The 16233-nt window shown below is 39.9% G+C and overlaps 3 protein-coding genes across 3 annotated transcripts; all 3 read left to right on the top strand.

Moving 5' to 3' along the window:
- The first annotated feature begins 352 nt into the window (after positions 1-352).
- On the top strand, positions 353-3176 carry LOC144522042 (zona pellucida sperm-binding protein 4-like). The gene is made up of 8 exons (XM_078256812.1): positions 353-1084; positions 1177-1361; positions 1456-1553; positions 1792-1949; positions 2034-2226; positions 2326-2524; positions 2637-2712; positions 2963-3176. Exons 1-8 carry the CDS (start codon positions 364-366, stop codon positions 3061-3063), a joined length of 1731 nt encoding a protein of 576 aa, XP_078112938.1. The 5' UTR covers positions 353-363; the 3' UTR covers positions 3064-3176.
- A 1033-nt stretch (positions 3177-4209) lies between these two features.
- Positions 4210-12790, top strand: chkb (choline kinase beta). The gene is made up of 11 exons (XM_078256811.1): positions 4210-4792; positions 5853-5961; positions 6101-6214; positions 6499-6632; positions 6720-6824; positions 8749-8807; positions 9588-9675; positions 9826-9934; positions 11133-11233; positions 11344-11425; positions 11582-12790. Exons 1-11 carry the CDS (start codon positions 4284-4286, stop codon positions 11636-11638), a joined length of 1467 nt encoding a protein of 488 aa, XP_078112937.1. The 5' UTR covers positions 4210-4283; the 3' UTR covers positions 11639-12790.
- An 879-nt stretch (positions 12791-13669) lies between these two features.
- LOC144521500 (kelch repeat and BTB domain-containing protein 11) lies at positions 13670-15999 on the top strand. The gene is made up of 8 exons (XM_078256046.1): positions 13670-13705; positions 13785-13973; positions 14093-14277; positions 14363-14714; positions 14809-14954; positions 15142-15296; positions 15446-15603; positions 15762-15999. The coding sequence occupies exons 1-8, from the start codon at positions 13670-13672 to the stop codon at positions 15942-15944; spliced, it is 1404 nt and encodes a 467-aa protein (XP_078112172.1). The 3' UTR covers positions 15945-15999.
- The last annotated feature ends 234 nt before the right edge of the window (positions 16000-16233 follow it).

The following is a 16233-nucleotide window of genomic DNA, read 5'->3' as shown; positions in this document are numbered from 1 at the left end:
TTATTCTTTTCAAAACCAATAACAATCAGTGTGCTGTCTGTAGCAACTGGGATAGATTCTTACATAATAGTAAGTTTGTTATCATGCATACTGTTAGTATCTCCTGATGCTGTTGTGCTGATGTGTGAAATTCCTGTAATTTGTTCTCTGAGTTTACTTTTTTTGGCATGACCTCTAATCTCTTTAGTGAATCACCACAGACCAACCAGTTACTGGAGCATTTGATTGGCAGGTGTGGGCAGCAAATATGATGTGAGTCATCAGCAAGTCAACATTGCCAATACCTTATAAAAGCCAGCATCTTCACAACATATTTTTAACAGCACCTAGTGTTCTTTGTGAATCACTCTGTTCTGTGAAGCCATGGCATTGAAGTTGATTTGCGGTTGTCTTCTGGCAGTTGCCCTGCTTGGTTGTTTTGCTTTAAATGAGGATAACAGTGAGATTAATAAATTCGAGTGGGCGCCTATACCCCAGCTGCCTCAGTCGCTTCCGTGGCAATCGCAGCCCCAGCCATCTTGGCCTCAGTGGACACCCAAGCAGCCTCCAAAAAAGCCGTCTTGGCCCAATCAGGCCCCTCAGCAGCCACCACAGCCTCAGTTTCCTCAGAAGCCTCAGCAGTCACAACATCCTCAGTCTCCTCAGAAGCTTCAGCAGTCACCACAGCCTCAGTTTCCTCAGAAGCCTCAGCAGTCACCACAGCCTCAGTTTCCTCAGAAGCCTCAGCAGTCACCACAGCCTCAGTTTCCTCAGAAGCCTCAGCAGTCACCACAGCCTCAGTTTCCTCAGAAACCTCAGCAGTCACCACAGCCTCAGTTTCCTCAGATGCCTCAGCAGTCACCACAGCCTCAGTCTCCTCAGAAGCCTCCACAGAATAATCCTCAGCAGTCCCCACTGCCTCCACGGAAGAATCCTCAGCAGGCCGTACAGCCTAAGAAGCCTCAGCGGCCGACAGAAGCATTTCACTCTTGTGAAGTAGCTGAACAGTACAAGATACAGTGTGGAGCTCCTGACATAGATACTTCACACTGTAATGCTATAAACTGCTGCTTTGATGGACGCATGTGCTATTATGGAAAATCTGGTAAGTATGTTTCTATTCCTCACAGAACTAGATGGATATCCTACTCTGATACTTCAATTTGGGGTCTTTGCTTCATAAATAGTTTTTCTCAGTTACTCTTCAGTGCACTAAGGACGGCCAGTTCATCGTGGTAGTGGCGAGAGACGCCACCCTACCAAACCTCGACTTGGAGTCAATTACTATGCTTGGAAGGGATCAAGACTGCAATCCTGTTGGCACCACTTCAGCTTTTGCCATCTACCAGTTCCCTGTCACTGCCTGTGGCACTGTCATGATGGTAAGTGTTGTTGACTCATTTGACTGTTAAATTTGATTTGTATTAATTTTCGTCGGGTAGTAATAAAGACCAAAATACTGCTAATTTACTGTAGGAGGAGCCTGGGGTTATAATCTATCAGAACAGGATGTCCTCTTCTTTTGAAGTCGCTATTGGACAAAACGGAGCCATTACCAGAGACAGCAGCTTTCAGTATGTGTTTTTCTTTCTTTACACTTGTCACAACATGAAAGATTACTACTACTATGACTAGTACTCGGCTAAGGCTTCAATATTCAGACAATTCAATGGTATCAAGACAATACAGTGAACTGTTGTTGAATTCTCTACAATTGGTTATCGTTAGTTCATTGGGATATTTTACAAGCCAAACTACATTCAAATTGTTTTCTGACTGATTGACTGACAAAGCCCTTATTTCTTGTCTCAGGCTCATTTGCCAGTGTAGATATACTGGCATCTCAGTTGAGGCTCTGATCATTGAGGTTCAACTGGTCCCTCCACCACCCCCAGTTGCTGCTCTTGGACCACTGAACGTGGAGCTGAGGCTGGGCAACGGAATATGTACTACCAAGGGTTGTTTCGAACGTTAGTGTCAAGGAGATATTCTGTGCAGTTATAGTCTCATTTGGCGGTGACTGCATCACCAATCAATGTTTTCTCTTTGAGCAGAGGATGTGGCCTACAGCTCATTTTACCTGGATTCCGACTACCCCGTCAAAAAGGTGCTCAGGGATCCTGTGTACGTTGAGATCCGAATTCTGGAGAGGACTGATCCCAACCTGGTCTTGACTCTTGGAAGATGCTGGGCAACTACTGACCCCTTCCCTTATAGTTTTCCTCAGTGGGACTTGCTGATTGATGGGTATTTATATTGATGGTTTAACTTGAAATAGGCATTTATAATATTTTTTTAATATATTTATACTAAGTCCCAACTTTTCACTTTGTCTTCTTGCTACAGCTGCCCATACCGTGATGACCATTACATGACCGCCCTGATCCCTGTCGGTGCCTTATCAGGTCTCCAGTTCCCAAGCCACTACAGACGTTTTGTGTTTAAGATGTTCACATTTGTAGGTACTGGAAGTCCCAGTAACCCCGTGAACAGCGCTAGGAAACACAATTCAGATCCACAGGTTATGGTTCCTCTCCAAGTAAAGGTATATGATCCAACAAGCCTATTTAAAAAAAAAGGTTTTAGTTTAGTTTTCATACTATTTTTAATATCAACGTATCTACATATTTTCCAACAATACATTTGTTTTTGACCAGGTATACATCCACTGCAACACAGCTGTGTGCCAACCCTCTCCTGCAAATAACTGTGAACCTCGGTGCTCAAGAAAGAGTAAGTAGTAGACTACAGTATTCGCTTTGATGATAGATACACCACCAATACAGTGTTAGTCTAAGCATGTTAGCTGTGTTTTTGATTAAAATAAATCCAGGAAGCTAAATAGATCATGACTTTCAAGGGTTATACAGGAACAGCATGGTTTGTGGTATGGAAATCAAACAAAGTAAATGATCTCTGACATCATCTTGTGTCTTAACCTCAAGTCTTACAGCAACTGACCATTGCCATGTATTGTACACAGGGAGAGACGTTCTTGCTTCTGTCCAGAGGAACTCCAGAGCTGAGACCACAGTGGTGAGCAGTCAGGAGATGATCATCATAGACCCAAGCCAGAGAATTTAGTAACAACATGCAGACAGAATCTTGTCATACAACATCAGTTTTCTTATACTTAATGAAAGGTGATGAGTGAAGGTTTTGAATAAATCTTCATGCTGATATACCATTTTGTCTGATTTTATACAATGTCAATTAGATATATGGTTTACTCTGTGAACTCACAGAACTAAAAGCTAATATTAATACTGCAGAAAATACATAAGTCATTCTACAGAAACGCCCACTTTTGGAATAACAATTTCACTTAAAATTCAACTCAAATGTGACACTTTTGATTTCACATGACCAAAAAACACAAAGTAACACCAGTCAGTCCTTCCAGAAAAATGTTTGTGAGTTTTTTTGTGATTGTTGCGGGCAAAAATCCTTGATTATGTGGCACTTTTTTTTTTAAAACGCGATGGAATATGCGGGATATTTATGCAATTTTATGCGATGAAATTGCAGGAACTTGCAAAAACTGCGGCGAAAGTGCGGCGTATTTGAAAAAATGTGGTCCCCGCATAAATATGCGGACTTTGGCTGATTATGCATTGAATTATGCGATCGCATAATCGCGTTTTTCTGGAGGGACTGGACCAGTGACACAATTGTTCATTGAATATAATTTATTTAAGATTATAAATAGTGTATTTTGTACAAAACCAAAGACTATCACTTACACTCTGTCCTTTAAAGTACATTGAACATTGCCAAACTCATGTGCCACTAATACTATTACAATTCAGATACATTGTCAAACTCATGTGCCACTAATACTATTACAATTCAGATACATTGCTAAACTCATGTGCCACTAATACTATTACAATTCAGATACATTGCTAAACTCATGTGCCACTAATACTATTACAATTCAGATACATTGCCAAACTCATGTGCCACTAATACTATTACAATTCAGATACATTGTCAAACTCATGTAAAATTATAAACTATAATATAATCTATAATATACCCTACACCCAGGATTGCACATTTGATTTTCTATGAAACCACAAAAGTGTACGCCAATAACATAGCTGAAAACCAACTTCATTTCCCAGAAACCTTCAGTGTACGGGGAACTGACGTACAAAGTCTAGCAACGACCAATGAGCTTAGCATAAGATTACGGAATTGAATTGTGATTGGTCATTGAATACGCCAGTTCGACTCTGAACTCGACAGAAAATCCCCGATCACTGCGCGTGCGATGAGTATAATAACAGTCTTATGAATGTATGATGCGATTCAGATCATTCAGCTATGTTTGGCTCTTCCGGTTAAGTAGCCTTACCGGTGAACTGCGTTTGTCAGCGAGTCCCTCTTCCCGTTTCATACCCATATTTCACAACGGTCTTCCTTTGCTCTTCGCCCGGCATCTCACGATGCAGTCGAGTCGAAATGTGACCAGCAGTAGTTGCGGAGAGGAGGGCATGGGCAGAGCAGAGAAGCCAGGGCCGGAACTTTTCAGTAACATCCCGACTGTCACAACGGAAGGTGTGGACCCTCCGGCGGAGAAGAAACGAGTAGGCAGAACGCTTGTCGTTAACGAGAGAAACTTGAGGACCCCGAGTCCCCTGTATGGGGCCAACTATGATGACGACTCGGAGGCAGAGTCTTTTCGGGATGGGAGAACCGAGGAGGTCGACCGGGACACCAGGGGAAGGGCGTTTGCTTGGTGCCGAGACTTTCTGTCAGGGTCGTGGAAGACCATCAAAGAGGGTGATTTTAAAATCAGCATCGTCAGGTAAATTAATGCCAATTACAGCTGTACTAAGGATAAATATTCCTAGAATTGACAGGGACCACTAGTGGCTGCCCATGGTCTATGTCACAGGGTTACATTAGAGAGATACATAATGTACAAACGTATCTGGTGACCCCACAAATTGTTCTTTGGACTCCTTGAGGAGTCTTTACACCCGTTTGGGTACTACTATCTTATGGTATTGCTGCTGCTGTTTACATTTATGTAATATTTTTCGTGATATCCATTCTGCATCCCTCTAACACTAACGTTACACGATTACCTTTATTTCTACAAGGAGCCCTCAATTTAACCATCAAAGCTGGACACAATTTAGATTAAATTCAAGTGAATCTAAATGTTGATAAATTCAACTGGTTTTGATTGCACAGAGTAGGCTACAAGTACTGACACATAATGCAGTTTAGCATCTAACCAGAAGTGCTAAAAGCAGGAAAGTGCAAAGTAATGTAGTGGTATACAAATAATGAATACAAAGATACAGTAAAGGGGAGGAATTCATATGCTAAGATATATACACTATGAACAGTATTAATAATATGAACAGTGTGATACAAATGCACTTAGATATGCAGTAAGAAAACAGTATGAATGTGCTGCAAGTAGGCAAAACATATGGTGCACAAGTATAAGTAGTACACTTGTATAAATATGAACTATAGGTGAGATGTATACAGTATGGACAGACAGTAGATTTCATTTGTATGGGTTGTAGTAGCATATATAGTCAGGTAGTGTATGCACACTGACAGTGGTAATTAAGTATGAGTCAGCAGCCAGTGAGGCAGAGACAGTCTTGGTGCAAATGATCATTCACTTTACAACAGATATATTAGGCAGACACTAAACCACTTTTATACGGTTTAACGTTGACTTTGCCAATATTCAGTGATGGATGTCATGGCCCGCAACAATAAACAAACATCAAAGCATTCAAAGAAAAATCCACTGGTGTTGTCTAATATTTATTTTGACTAGATCCTGTGGTGTCACATTAAATTTCCTCCAACGTGATAACACTGATGTTTTTGTCTTGCAGTGGTGGACTGAGTAATCTGCTGTACCTGTGTAGTTTGCCTGACCGTGTGCCCTCTGTGGGAGAGGAACCTCGCCAGGTGCTCCTTAGAGTCTACGGTGCCATCTTACAGGTTGGTCTTTCTAGTAGGGTCCTCCAGAAGTTAATTATCCATGAATGTGCAGCACTGTAGCAGTGTCATTTTCCTTCACATGGAAGTATAACCTAAACTAAAAACGCCATCAAACTGTGTCTGACTTTCTGTGACGCAGGGAGTGGACTCCCTGGTGTTGGAGAGCGTGATGTTTGCCATCCTGGCAGAACGAGCTCTAGGACCAAAACTTTATGGCATCTTCCCTGCTGGACGCTTAGAACAGTACCTTCCGGTATCACACACGCACGCACGCACGCACGCACGCACGCACGCACACACACACACACACACACACACACACACACACACACACTATGTCCTTGACTTTTTATCTTTGTTTAAAGCATTCAACATACAGAAATTTAGAAATGCATTCACATTGAGCAATAGCCTTTAGTTGCCACCATGTAACGGCATCAAATTTGTGGACATTTAAATGTCCTAGTGTATTTACTTAATTGTGTTCCCAATGTAGAGGAAGCATTTGTATCATCTGCATTTCTCTGTTTTTTTCAGAATACCCGCATGCGCACAGATCAACTTTCAGATTCGGCCATATCAGCTGAGATTGCTGTTAAATTAGCACATTTTCATGAAATGAGTATGCCCTTTAACAAAGAGCCTAAGTGGCTGTTTGGGACCATTGACAAGTAAGTACACCTCGATATCACTTTCTTTCTTTTTCTAGAACTGTCTGTTTTTTGTAAATTAAATTATTATAAATGTTTTTGCTTTAGATACATGGATCAAGTGATGAATCTTAATTTTGTACGTGAAGCACATGTGAAGAAGTACAAGAAGCTGATGAAGCAGGACCTGCCTGCTGAGCTGGAGAGCCTCCGGTGAGTTGGAGCACAGGCCTCAAAGGATCAAATACTGTATATTGCACGATGTGCCTTAATGCATATGGTATACACATAAAGCCTTCAAGTTGTGGCAGGTAGGGTTGAAGGGTAATTCCGGTATTTTTAAGCCAGGACAGTTTTTTTCTATGCATTTGTGTCTAAGCGACTAATGTAAGCAAAACTCTTCGTAGTTGGTCCAGTATTAAGCGAGAACGCTATAACCGGCAGCCGCAAATCGGGCTGCAATGTGACCATGTAGGGAAAAAAGGACACCGTCAATGTACTTGTTTTTGCCTGTGACAGGCTCAGATTGTCATTTTAAGTGTCTGAATATATTATGGGAAGATGAAGAAGTTGCCGTTATCCTGCTATGCTTTCCTGTGTAACTTACTGATGCCAGGTCAACACAGTTACTTTAGCTAAACTAATTCTGACTCTGCTGATCAAAGGAACATGGGAGGGCAATTGAACGGTGTTAAATGGGTGTGTGACTTTTTCTGCCAATGAGGCTACAAAGTAACCGACGTGGGACAGCAAATAGGGTGTCCTGTCATCTAGCATATGTTCAGCTATATTCATTCATATTTATCCAACATGTTAAAAAGTCACAGTAAAGCCCAGTTTTAGTCTTGCTTTTGCTGCATTAAAAAAAAGTCAATTGACTGCATTAAACGTATTTAAACATGATGTATATTGATATGAAAAGATCATATGATACACAAATAAGGCTTTAAGGGTTCTAGTTTGAGATTTGTTGCACACAAAAATTTAATTTTGGGTACAAGACAAGCTGTGTTTTTGTCTTCAGTCTAATGAATGACCTTTGTCCCAGTGCCTCCACGACTTCACTGCTGAGTCCTCCAGGCAGTTGACCCGGGCAGCCAATAGAAAAGCAGCCCAGTATTTATTGTCAGTGTTTATTTATGAGCACACACTAATCTTATCTTGTAGATAAGCCAACTTCTACTGCATGAAAATCCCTTGGCTAATTGCTGCAGTTATCTGAAGTCCTAGAACATATTTGATTTGATAACACGTTCTCTTTTCCTTACACAGATATAACACTTCAAGGTACTTGACATCTAGGTTTTGATATTTGTCTTTCCACTTCTGGAATTATTCCCCCAGTATATTAAAGATTTCAGTTATATACGCCCAAGCTTCAAGAGAGTGGAACACCACTTTTGCCACTTGTTCAAAAAGCAGTTCTGGAGCTTTTTTAGTCATACACATTGATTAGATTAGATTAGATTAAATTAGAATCAACTTCATTTTACCATCTAGCCAGAAGTGCAAAAAAGCAGTAAAGTGTAGATTAATGTACAGAATTTACAGAGTAAAATAAAGAATAATAAAATATAATGTGCAATTAACAGTAAGGGGTATTAATACACTAGATATATACAGTATAAACAATATTAACAGTGGTATGAATATGCTACGATAGAACATAGTTAGCAGTGCAGGTTAGAAAGATAAGATAAGAAATATTGAGTAATGTGACTGGATACATACAGTACGTAGATGCTTTGAATTGCTCAGTATATATACTATGATGCCTCCATATATACCTGCCATCCAGTACAAACAATGAAATCGCTGAAATATGGATATGGAGTTACATGTAGGTGTTTTATCTCATGTATGTTGTCCACCAGTAAAAGTGAAATTGGAATTAATATGATGTAGGCCTAATGCAGCCAGTGAAATAGTGTGAGTTGTAGATGTGTGTCGTTGTCTCAGTGTAGTTACTATAGTCTAGAACATCTTCATGTTTGTATTTTATACTCAATAGAATGTATTTTCTTTTGGCCTAATTTCTCATGAATCACCTAATAAATGCAACACTGACACACTCATTCTGCTCTCCCTTTTTCTATCATCACCTACGCTGTTCATCTGGGGCTTCTCTCCACCACAGTGCGTTGCTGGCAGCAACTCCATCACCAGTGGTGTTCTGCCACAATGACGTCCAGGAAGGTAACAACTTATTCTGTCCTCTCATTGAACTCATTGAACTTTAATATTCAATGGAAATTAATCTCAGAATGAAATAGCACAACTGTTGTCCACATAAAACACAGTGCTTTCACTCACACACACACACACACACACACACACACACACACACACACACACACCAAACTACCTATATGTGGTGACCAGTCTGAACAGTTTAGATCAGGGATCTTCACAGGGGGTCCGTGACCCCTAGGGGGTCCTCAGAGTCAATGCAGGGGGGCCTCCAAATTATGGTTATGTTTTTAAAGTTTTTTTGTCAAAAATTAGAAAATGAATCCAACATATTATAAGCAAACTGGCCTATAGGTAAGGTAGTCACTAAAGCCATCCACATATGCAGTTATTCCTAAGGATTCACAGTCCCACATGTATGTTTAACATTAAAACAAGAACTATACTAAACTAACTATTTTAATAGCTTAGTATTCTATGTAAAAAAGGTCTGTATATAAAGGCTTTAGTCCACCCTACAAGTTATTGTAGGCCCAGTTTAATATGCAACATGTTATGCAATGTATGTAGTAGGGGGTCCCTGCTCCATCTCTCTTCCAATTAAGGGGTCCTTGGCTTAAAAAACGTTGAAGACCCCTGGTTTAGATACTTGTCAATATAACAGAAATGCTTTTTTTTTTTGTTCGGTGAAACTTAACTATCCTCCAGTCTATATCTGACAGTAGCTAAAGTAATTAGAGAGTATGTATGTTGGTGGTTTTCTCACCCTTTGTTTGGCTGCTGCAGGTAACATTTTGATGCTGGAAGACAAGGACCACAACCTAACAGATAGACTCATGCTGATCGACTTTGAGTACAGCAGTTACAATTACAGGTAAAGTGTAAACTCTTAGTTTTTTTAGCAAATCAAATGAGTTATACATCAACAGTATTTGTACCTTTGTTTAAAAATGAGTGTTGTGGGCTCCAATTGTAGATTGTGCCCTTGTGTATTAATATACATTTTATATTTTCTTTTGTGTAGGGGTTTTGACTTTGGGAACCATTTCTGTGAGTGGGTATATGACTACACGTATAATCAGTGGCCCTTCTACAAAGCCACACCCGAGAACTATCCCACCAGAGAGCAGCAGGTCAGTCTAAACCCCTTTAAGCTGAAACAAGAAGGCTGTCTACCTTTCTTTGGCCAAATTCTTGCTCTTAATAGAGGCTCACCAGAGACAAATTTAAACAGAATGGCTTAAATAATCTCTTATTTACTCATGCTTGGAATAGAATTGCCACACTGCACTGTAATGGTAAAACTTAATCAGTGTCAAAGTTAAAATACAAACCTCAAATGAAATATATACATTGAAATATTTAAAAAGTACAAATTTAGCATTAAGGTAAAACCTAATTTAGTTCAATTCTAAGTGTATGAGAAAGATTACAAAACATGTGAAATGGTGTAAGTGGAGGTTAGTCTTTTGATTAAATGTATATATAATTTTATTACAATTACTTTAATTACAAGCATTAAAATGCATTCGTTGGGTGTAAGGGTTTTTCCTCAATATTTACATGCATGCAGTATCAACAATTTTAACTGTTAAAACAGCATACAAATATTCCCAATGTTAATATCACTCTGATAATTACTGATTGGATGTAGCATTATGATTTTCTTATCACTTTTCCCTGTGATGCTCAGACAGATACTAACTACAGTACTGGTGTTTAAGGAATCTCCTGAGAGAATAGATGTGACAAGTGCAGTTATCGGTGTTTTAAGCCCCCGACGTCTCACTGCCTGGAAGGCACTAGGATTAGGCAATGGTTATGGTTAGGGTTAAGGTCAGGGTTAGGTGCCTTGAAGTAAACGGTCACAGCGCTGCCTGGGGGCTTAAAACACCATCGAGCGACAAGTGCTCTGTTCACACAGTGCCATCTAGTGGTAACACTTGTTAATGCAATTTTGTGTTAAAAAGAGGGTTATATCAAACGCTGTAGCACATGTGGGAAATCAAATGAATCAAAATGTTAATGTAGTTTTTCCCTTTGGAGGACCCTGCCTGCAGATATTTTACTATACACTAAACATTCATTGTCTGCTCGTTGGGCCTATTGTTTATATAATAAATCCTCTTGCACTAAAGTAATTGTTTTGAACATTTGACACTGGTGCTCTTGAGTATTTTTTTTAACCTTTTGCTAAAACTAAAAATGAATACCTTCTAACAATAACCAAACATGAAGAACAAAACAAATAAGTATGTAATAAACCATTAACAGATATTAACTTTACTACATTTATTACCGTGTCACAAATCACTTTGCTTTTTATTTCAGCTTCATTTTATCAGACGTTATTTGGCAGAACAGAGAAGACACTCTGACATAACCTTGGACCAGACACAGATGGAAGAGGACATGATAATTGAAGCTAACCGGTAACACATGGTGTTGTAATGATTTACAGCAGCGATATCTATGACTAAAGGTTATAGCAGAATCACCTAAGCCCTGGTGCAGTTATGTCATCATTATTTTTGATTTGTAGGTATGCATTAGCATCACATTTCCTCTGGGGGCTGTGGTCCATCATTCAAGCAAAGATATCCAAGATTGAGTTTGGATACATGGTAAGAAGAATTTAGTTTCTTTTCTCATGCGAACACCATACAAACACCAGCTGCATACTACATGTATTTTAAAACACACAATAATGTTTGTCACTCACATATTTAAGATTATATTTGGGTAAACCTTGCCTAATAGTAAAATGTACTGTTTTGCAGGACTATGCCCAGAGTCGGTTTGATGCTTACTTCAAGCAAAAAAAGCTCTACTCCTGATTTCGACCATTTTAATCAGAATGTAATGTCTTTTTTTTCAACTATGTGTTCTTGAAACTTCAGTCCTATGCTGCAGCTATACTGCTTATGACAAGCAGTGCGGGGTGAAAGATAGACGTTTACATTTGAACGCAACGCAGGCAATCCTTTTTATTAAAGGACTTTCGCTATAGTGTGAAATTCTGTTGGAGCAGGTGTAGCTCTATAGCATTGAATGTTGGTAATGTTTTTATTGTTAATCATTTGAAGGGCAAGGTCAATCTGATGGTCAGTTATTATAATGGACAATGCTGGCTGCCAGGTAATTCATTTCAGACTTTAAATCTTACTGTTATAGTCATTTTGGTGTACTAAACCAGTAGTTTTGAGTTCAGCGGGGACGGGTTTTTTTGTGTGTTTGTAATCATTCTACCTCACTTATTTCTTCTGATGTTCATTCTGCATTAGCGTGATTCTTTCAAGGTCCTATAAGGTCCATTTAGCAAATTATTCCACAAGGGCTATTTTATACAGTATCACTGTAGTCAACAGTAATCTTAATTTAACTGTTAGAATAGTTGCAATGTGTGAGGCACTTAAATCAGTAATATTGTATCTACTAACTGTAATATATCAGCTGCACTGTCTGCCCATATTTAATTTGGCTTGTATTACCTTTCGTCATCCATGTATCATTCTATACCAATATTATTATTCAGAGCCTTTTCTGTTTTTGTCTCTGCCAAGAATCATAACTTGGAATATCTAAACATTTCTCATTTTTACCTATTGTATTAGGTAACTAAAATGTCCATTTGTTCACATGTATGCAACCACATCAACCTGACTTGCCAAATTAGATCCAACAATAATTACAATCTGTATTATAAAAGAGTCACATCCCTTTGGCCTATTTGGATGTCAAGTGGGGTTTTGGCATTTTCAGGAAGCATTTTTTTTCATTTTTAATCTTTCGTGGCTGTACTGCCATCATAATGTCCTTGTGTTTACATCTGTTTACTCATGAAAAGAAACTAGAAGCTTACCTGTCTCTCATTAACTGTTTTTTTTTTGTTTTTTGTTTTTCCTGTACAGTTTCATTCTGTTAAAACTGCTCACTATTATGTTGGTCCTCTTTGCACTGCTGAAAATATAATTAAAAAATAAACATTTGTGCTTGTGTCAGAACACCTGTTTTTCTTATGTTACTATTTATCACTCCTTAAAGATATTTAACAAATGTATTAATGCATTTAGTAAAACACAAGTTACTAAGTTACTACTTAGTAACTTGATTGCCCTATGATAATGTCGAGAGCAGAGTTTCATCCCAGAAGGTTGACTGTCCCACCTCCATGTGCCAAGAATAGACCAGTCAGAAAGAACTCCACTGCTCAAAGATCGAGGGACACTCCTGAATCGACCGAAACTGCTGAAAAACCAACAGGTATTCCGAAAGATTTAGCCTTCCAGTGCACTGCACTATTTTTTTTAACAAGCTGTTTCTGTTTGTATGTGGTCTTAAATCTGTGTTCAGTTTTTTCGCTATTTATGCTGTCAAAGAGCATGTGACAGTGAGATTTGCAGCAGGGAAAAGAAGACTAGCAGGTGGTACACGGACTAAACTGTTCTGTCCTCTACTTCTCCATTGCAGTGGCTGCTTGGAATTCTTCAGAGGGTTCGTCTTCCCGTTTTATGGAGCATTAACAATGTCACTCTGAATGTGTGAGAGGTGCATTGCATTTTTAGACCTTTGGAGTTTTACCAAATAACGGCACAGGCAGTATTAAAACTGTTGTAATGGGCTAAACTTTAATCCAAACAACACTCAGTGAGATGAATCCTCTCAGGCAACATGTTGTGACACTATTAGAGTGGATAAGCTTATGGCTGAAATGTGTTCTTACAAGACTTTGGGGAGCTTTTCCAGCAGTCAAAAGTCAGATAGTATCCACAGTTATTACAGCTACAGGATCATGCAAAGCAGACTCAGAGGAGTGGAAAACCAATGAGGCACTTTGCACCTATCACCCTGTAGATGGAGATGAAGCCATGGTTACAGTCCAAACTAGCACATGTGCATTCCATGTAAGTAAAAAAACAAAAACACAATTTTCAAACTAACCTTTAGGCCGCATACATTTTGGTTTAATCATTAATGTTTAAGGTGGACCTTGGGAGACTTTCAGAGTGCAGCGAGTACTTCCGAGCCTTATCCAGGTCCAGAATGAGAGAGACCTCAGAGAGCTTAATCCACCTGGACCATGTGTCCTCCTCTGTATTCCACAATCTCCTTGAGTTCTCCTTCCATAATAAGTTTAAAGTCCCTCAGGAGGAGTTGGGCACACACATCCAGGTACTTAATATCTCCATGCCTAATTATCCTTATTGGACATTTCGTATTTTCCTTCAATGCTGTGCTTCACCCTAAAACCAACCTACTATCTCTTGTTTTCTCCCTTTCTGACACTGGAGGTCAGCAGCTATCTGCTGGCTGAGGCCTTCCTCTCAAAGTGCCTGTCAGTCCTCGCAGATGACCTCAGCCCAGGTAACTGTTTGTCTTACCTGAGTCTGGCTCAGGAGATCTGCTGTGTGGAGCTGAAGCTAACAGTGTTCACCTACCTGAGTAGAAACCTACTGGAGCTGCCTCACCTCATCAAGTATGCTGTGTATAATTACATGACATGAAATGTTTGGACTGTTGAGTTGACTATGTTTCTTTCTTGTCTCTAAAAACTGATTCAGGTGTCTGAATGATGCAGAGAAGGACGAAGTTGTCCACCTGAGGATACAAGGAGACAGACATCTCTGTAGCCTCAGGAAGGAAAACCTGACTTCTTGGAACGATCCAGAAACGGAACGTTCCCGACATATCTTCACCCTGAAAGGGTCAGAAGACAACGGAGATTGGTATCCAGTTACAGAGCTTCCTTTCAGGGCTGACAAGTGGTGTTTCACTACAGTGGTCCTGAATAACTACCTGTACATAATAGGAGGCTACCGGCAGCGTGTGAAGAGAGGCTGGGAGTTCAAGTTGGCTTCCTTAAGGTATAATCCCTTTACTCATGCATGGGCTACCACAGCTCCTCTAATTAAGGTGAGACATTATTCTGGCTTGTGAATCAAGCTGATGACCAGTCTGTCAAAATGAAACTTCTAATGAAAACTGTCCCCATCTGTTGCGTCCATAGCACAGACGGCATTTCAGTGCAGTGGCCTGTGAAGGCTGTATTTATGCTGTGGGAGGCTGGTACTTGGACTCGCTGGTGACCCCAGACTCCAACACAGCTCTTTATACAGCTGTAGAACGCTATGATCCGTGGGGGGACACATGGAGGTTTGTGTCTTTTTTAATAGTGTAGTTCAGCTGGTAGGTTTTTGGGATGACACTGAAATACCATCATTTTTCTCATTGATATATTTACCCTCAAAGAAATATTTACCCTCAAAGAAATAACCCTTTAGAAAGGCATCCTTCAGTTATTAGTTGGTGTATAAGTGACTGAATGTAACCTTTGCCTCAGGTTTGTCTCCTCACTGCCGCTCACTGACTTCCAGTTCACCGTGTCCTTATCCCATGACGTGCCTCTTGCCACTAGCCTTGGACACTGTCTCTATGTGTTGGGGAGCATCCAGAGGACTGGAGAGAAACTGCTGCTGCAGTACAACACGAGGCATGGTAAGACAGACCAGAATAGCCCTGTTTGGCAAGAGGAATATATTGGGGGGGGTTACAGCCGAGAAAGCTTGTACACACAGTTTAGACCATTTTCTAACACACTAATCTGGACGTATTAATGGCACTTCTGTATTCTCTCTGTCGATTAGACTCCTGGTCTGAACTACTTCCCACCCTCACCAGAGCAGACGCAGACCTCCCTACTCTTTACTTCCTGGGTGCCACTGACAGGCTGGTTGTGATTGGTGGGAACAACTCAGGGAATGTGGTGACATCATTCTGTGTGCAATCACAGAGATGGGGACAGGTACGAAAGACACTGAGACTGTGTTGATCAAACAAAACAAGTACAAGTACACTACTTCCTCACATTTAAAGATAGCTGAGTTATTTGTATCTGAAGCACAAAGACATCTACATGTATTTGTTACTAAAGTGGGTTTTATCCTTGTTTTTTCTTTTTAGGTGCACAGGGCTGAGAAAGTGGCCTTAGCAGGACAAGGGGTGGTTGTAGGTGACCAGATCCTGATGCCAAGTATAGAGCACAACACTGTTGCAAGAATGGATCTCCAAACTCTCTCCCTCACAGTTCTTCCTCCTCTTCCCATCTCCACCCAATATGAATCTGTCTTTTATCTTTACTTTTAATGTTATAGTTTTGCTATACTGCACATATTTTGTAATATTTTTTGTAGCTGAATGTCAGGGGTGGAAGTATCAAAATACATTTACTCTTGTTATTGTAAGTCCTTTTTTTGTGTACTTGTACTTTTATTTTAGTATTTTTAAATACCGTCATTTTTGTTTAATTGTCTCTTTTCTGGTTTATTCTAGTGAGGCAACACAGAGGAAGGTGGTTGTACATTTATAATTGATAATCAGAATCCGTTTTATGTGCAGGCTGCAAAGTGCGTCTATAGAAATGGAATTAACTGTT

Source organism: Sander vitreus, chromosome 8, assembly GCF_031162955.1.
Source record: "Sander vitreus isolate 19-12246 chromosome 8, sanVit1, whole genome shotgun sequence".
Taxonomy (NCBI): domain Eukaryota; kingdom Metazoa; phylum Chordata; class Actinopteri; order Perciformes; family Percidae; genus Sander; species Sander vitreus.
Note: the sequence above shows the minus strand (reverse complement) of the source record. Positions and strands in the feature narration are given on the sequence as shown.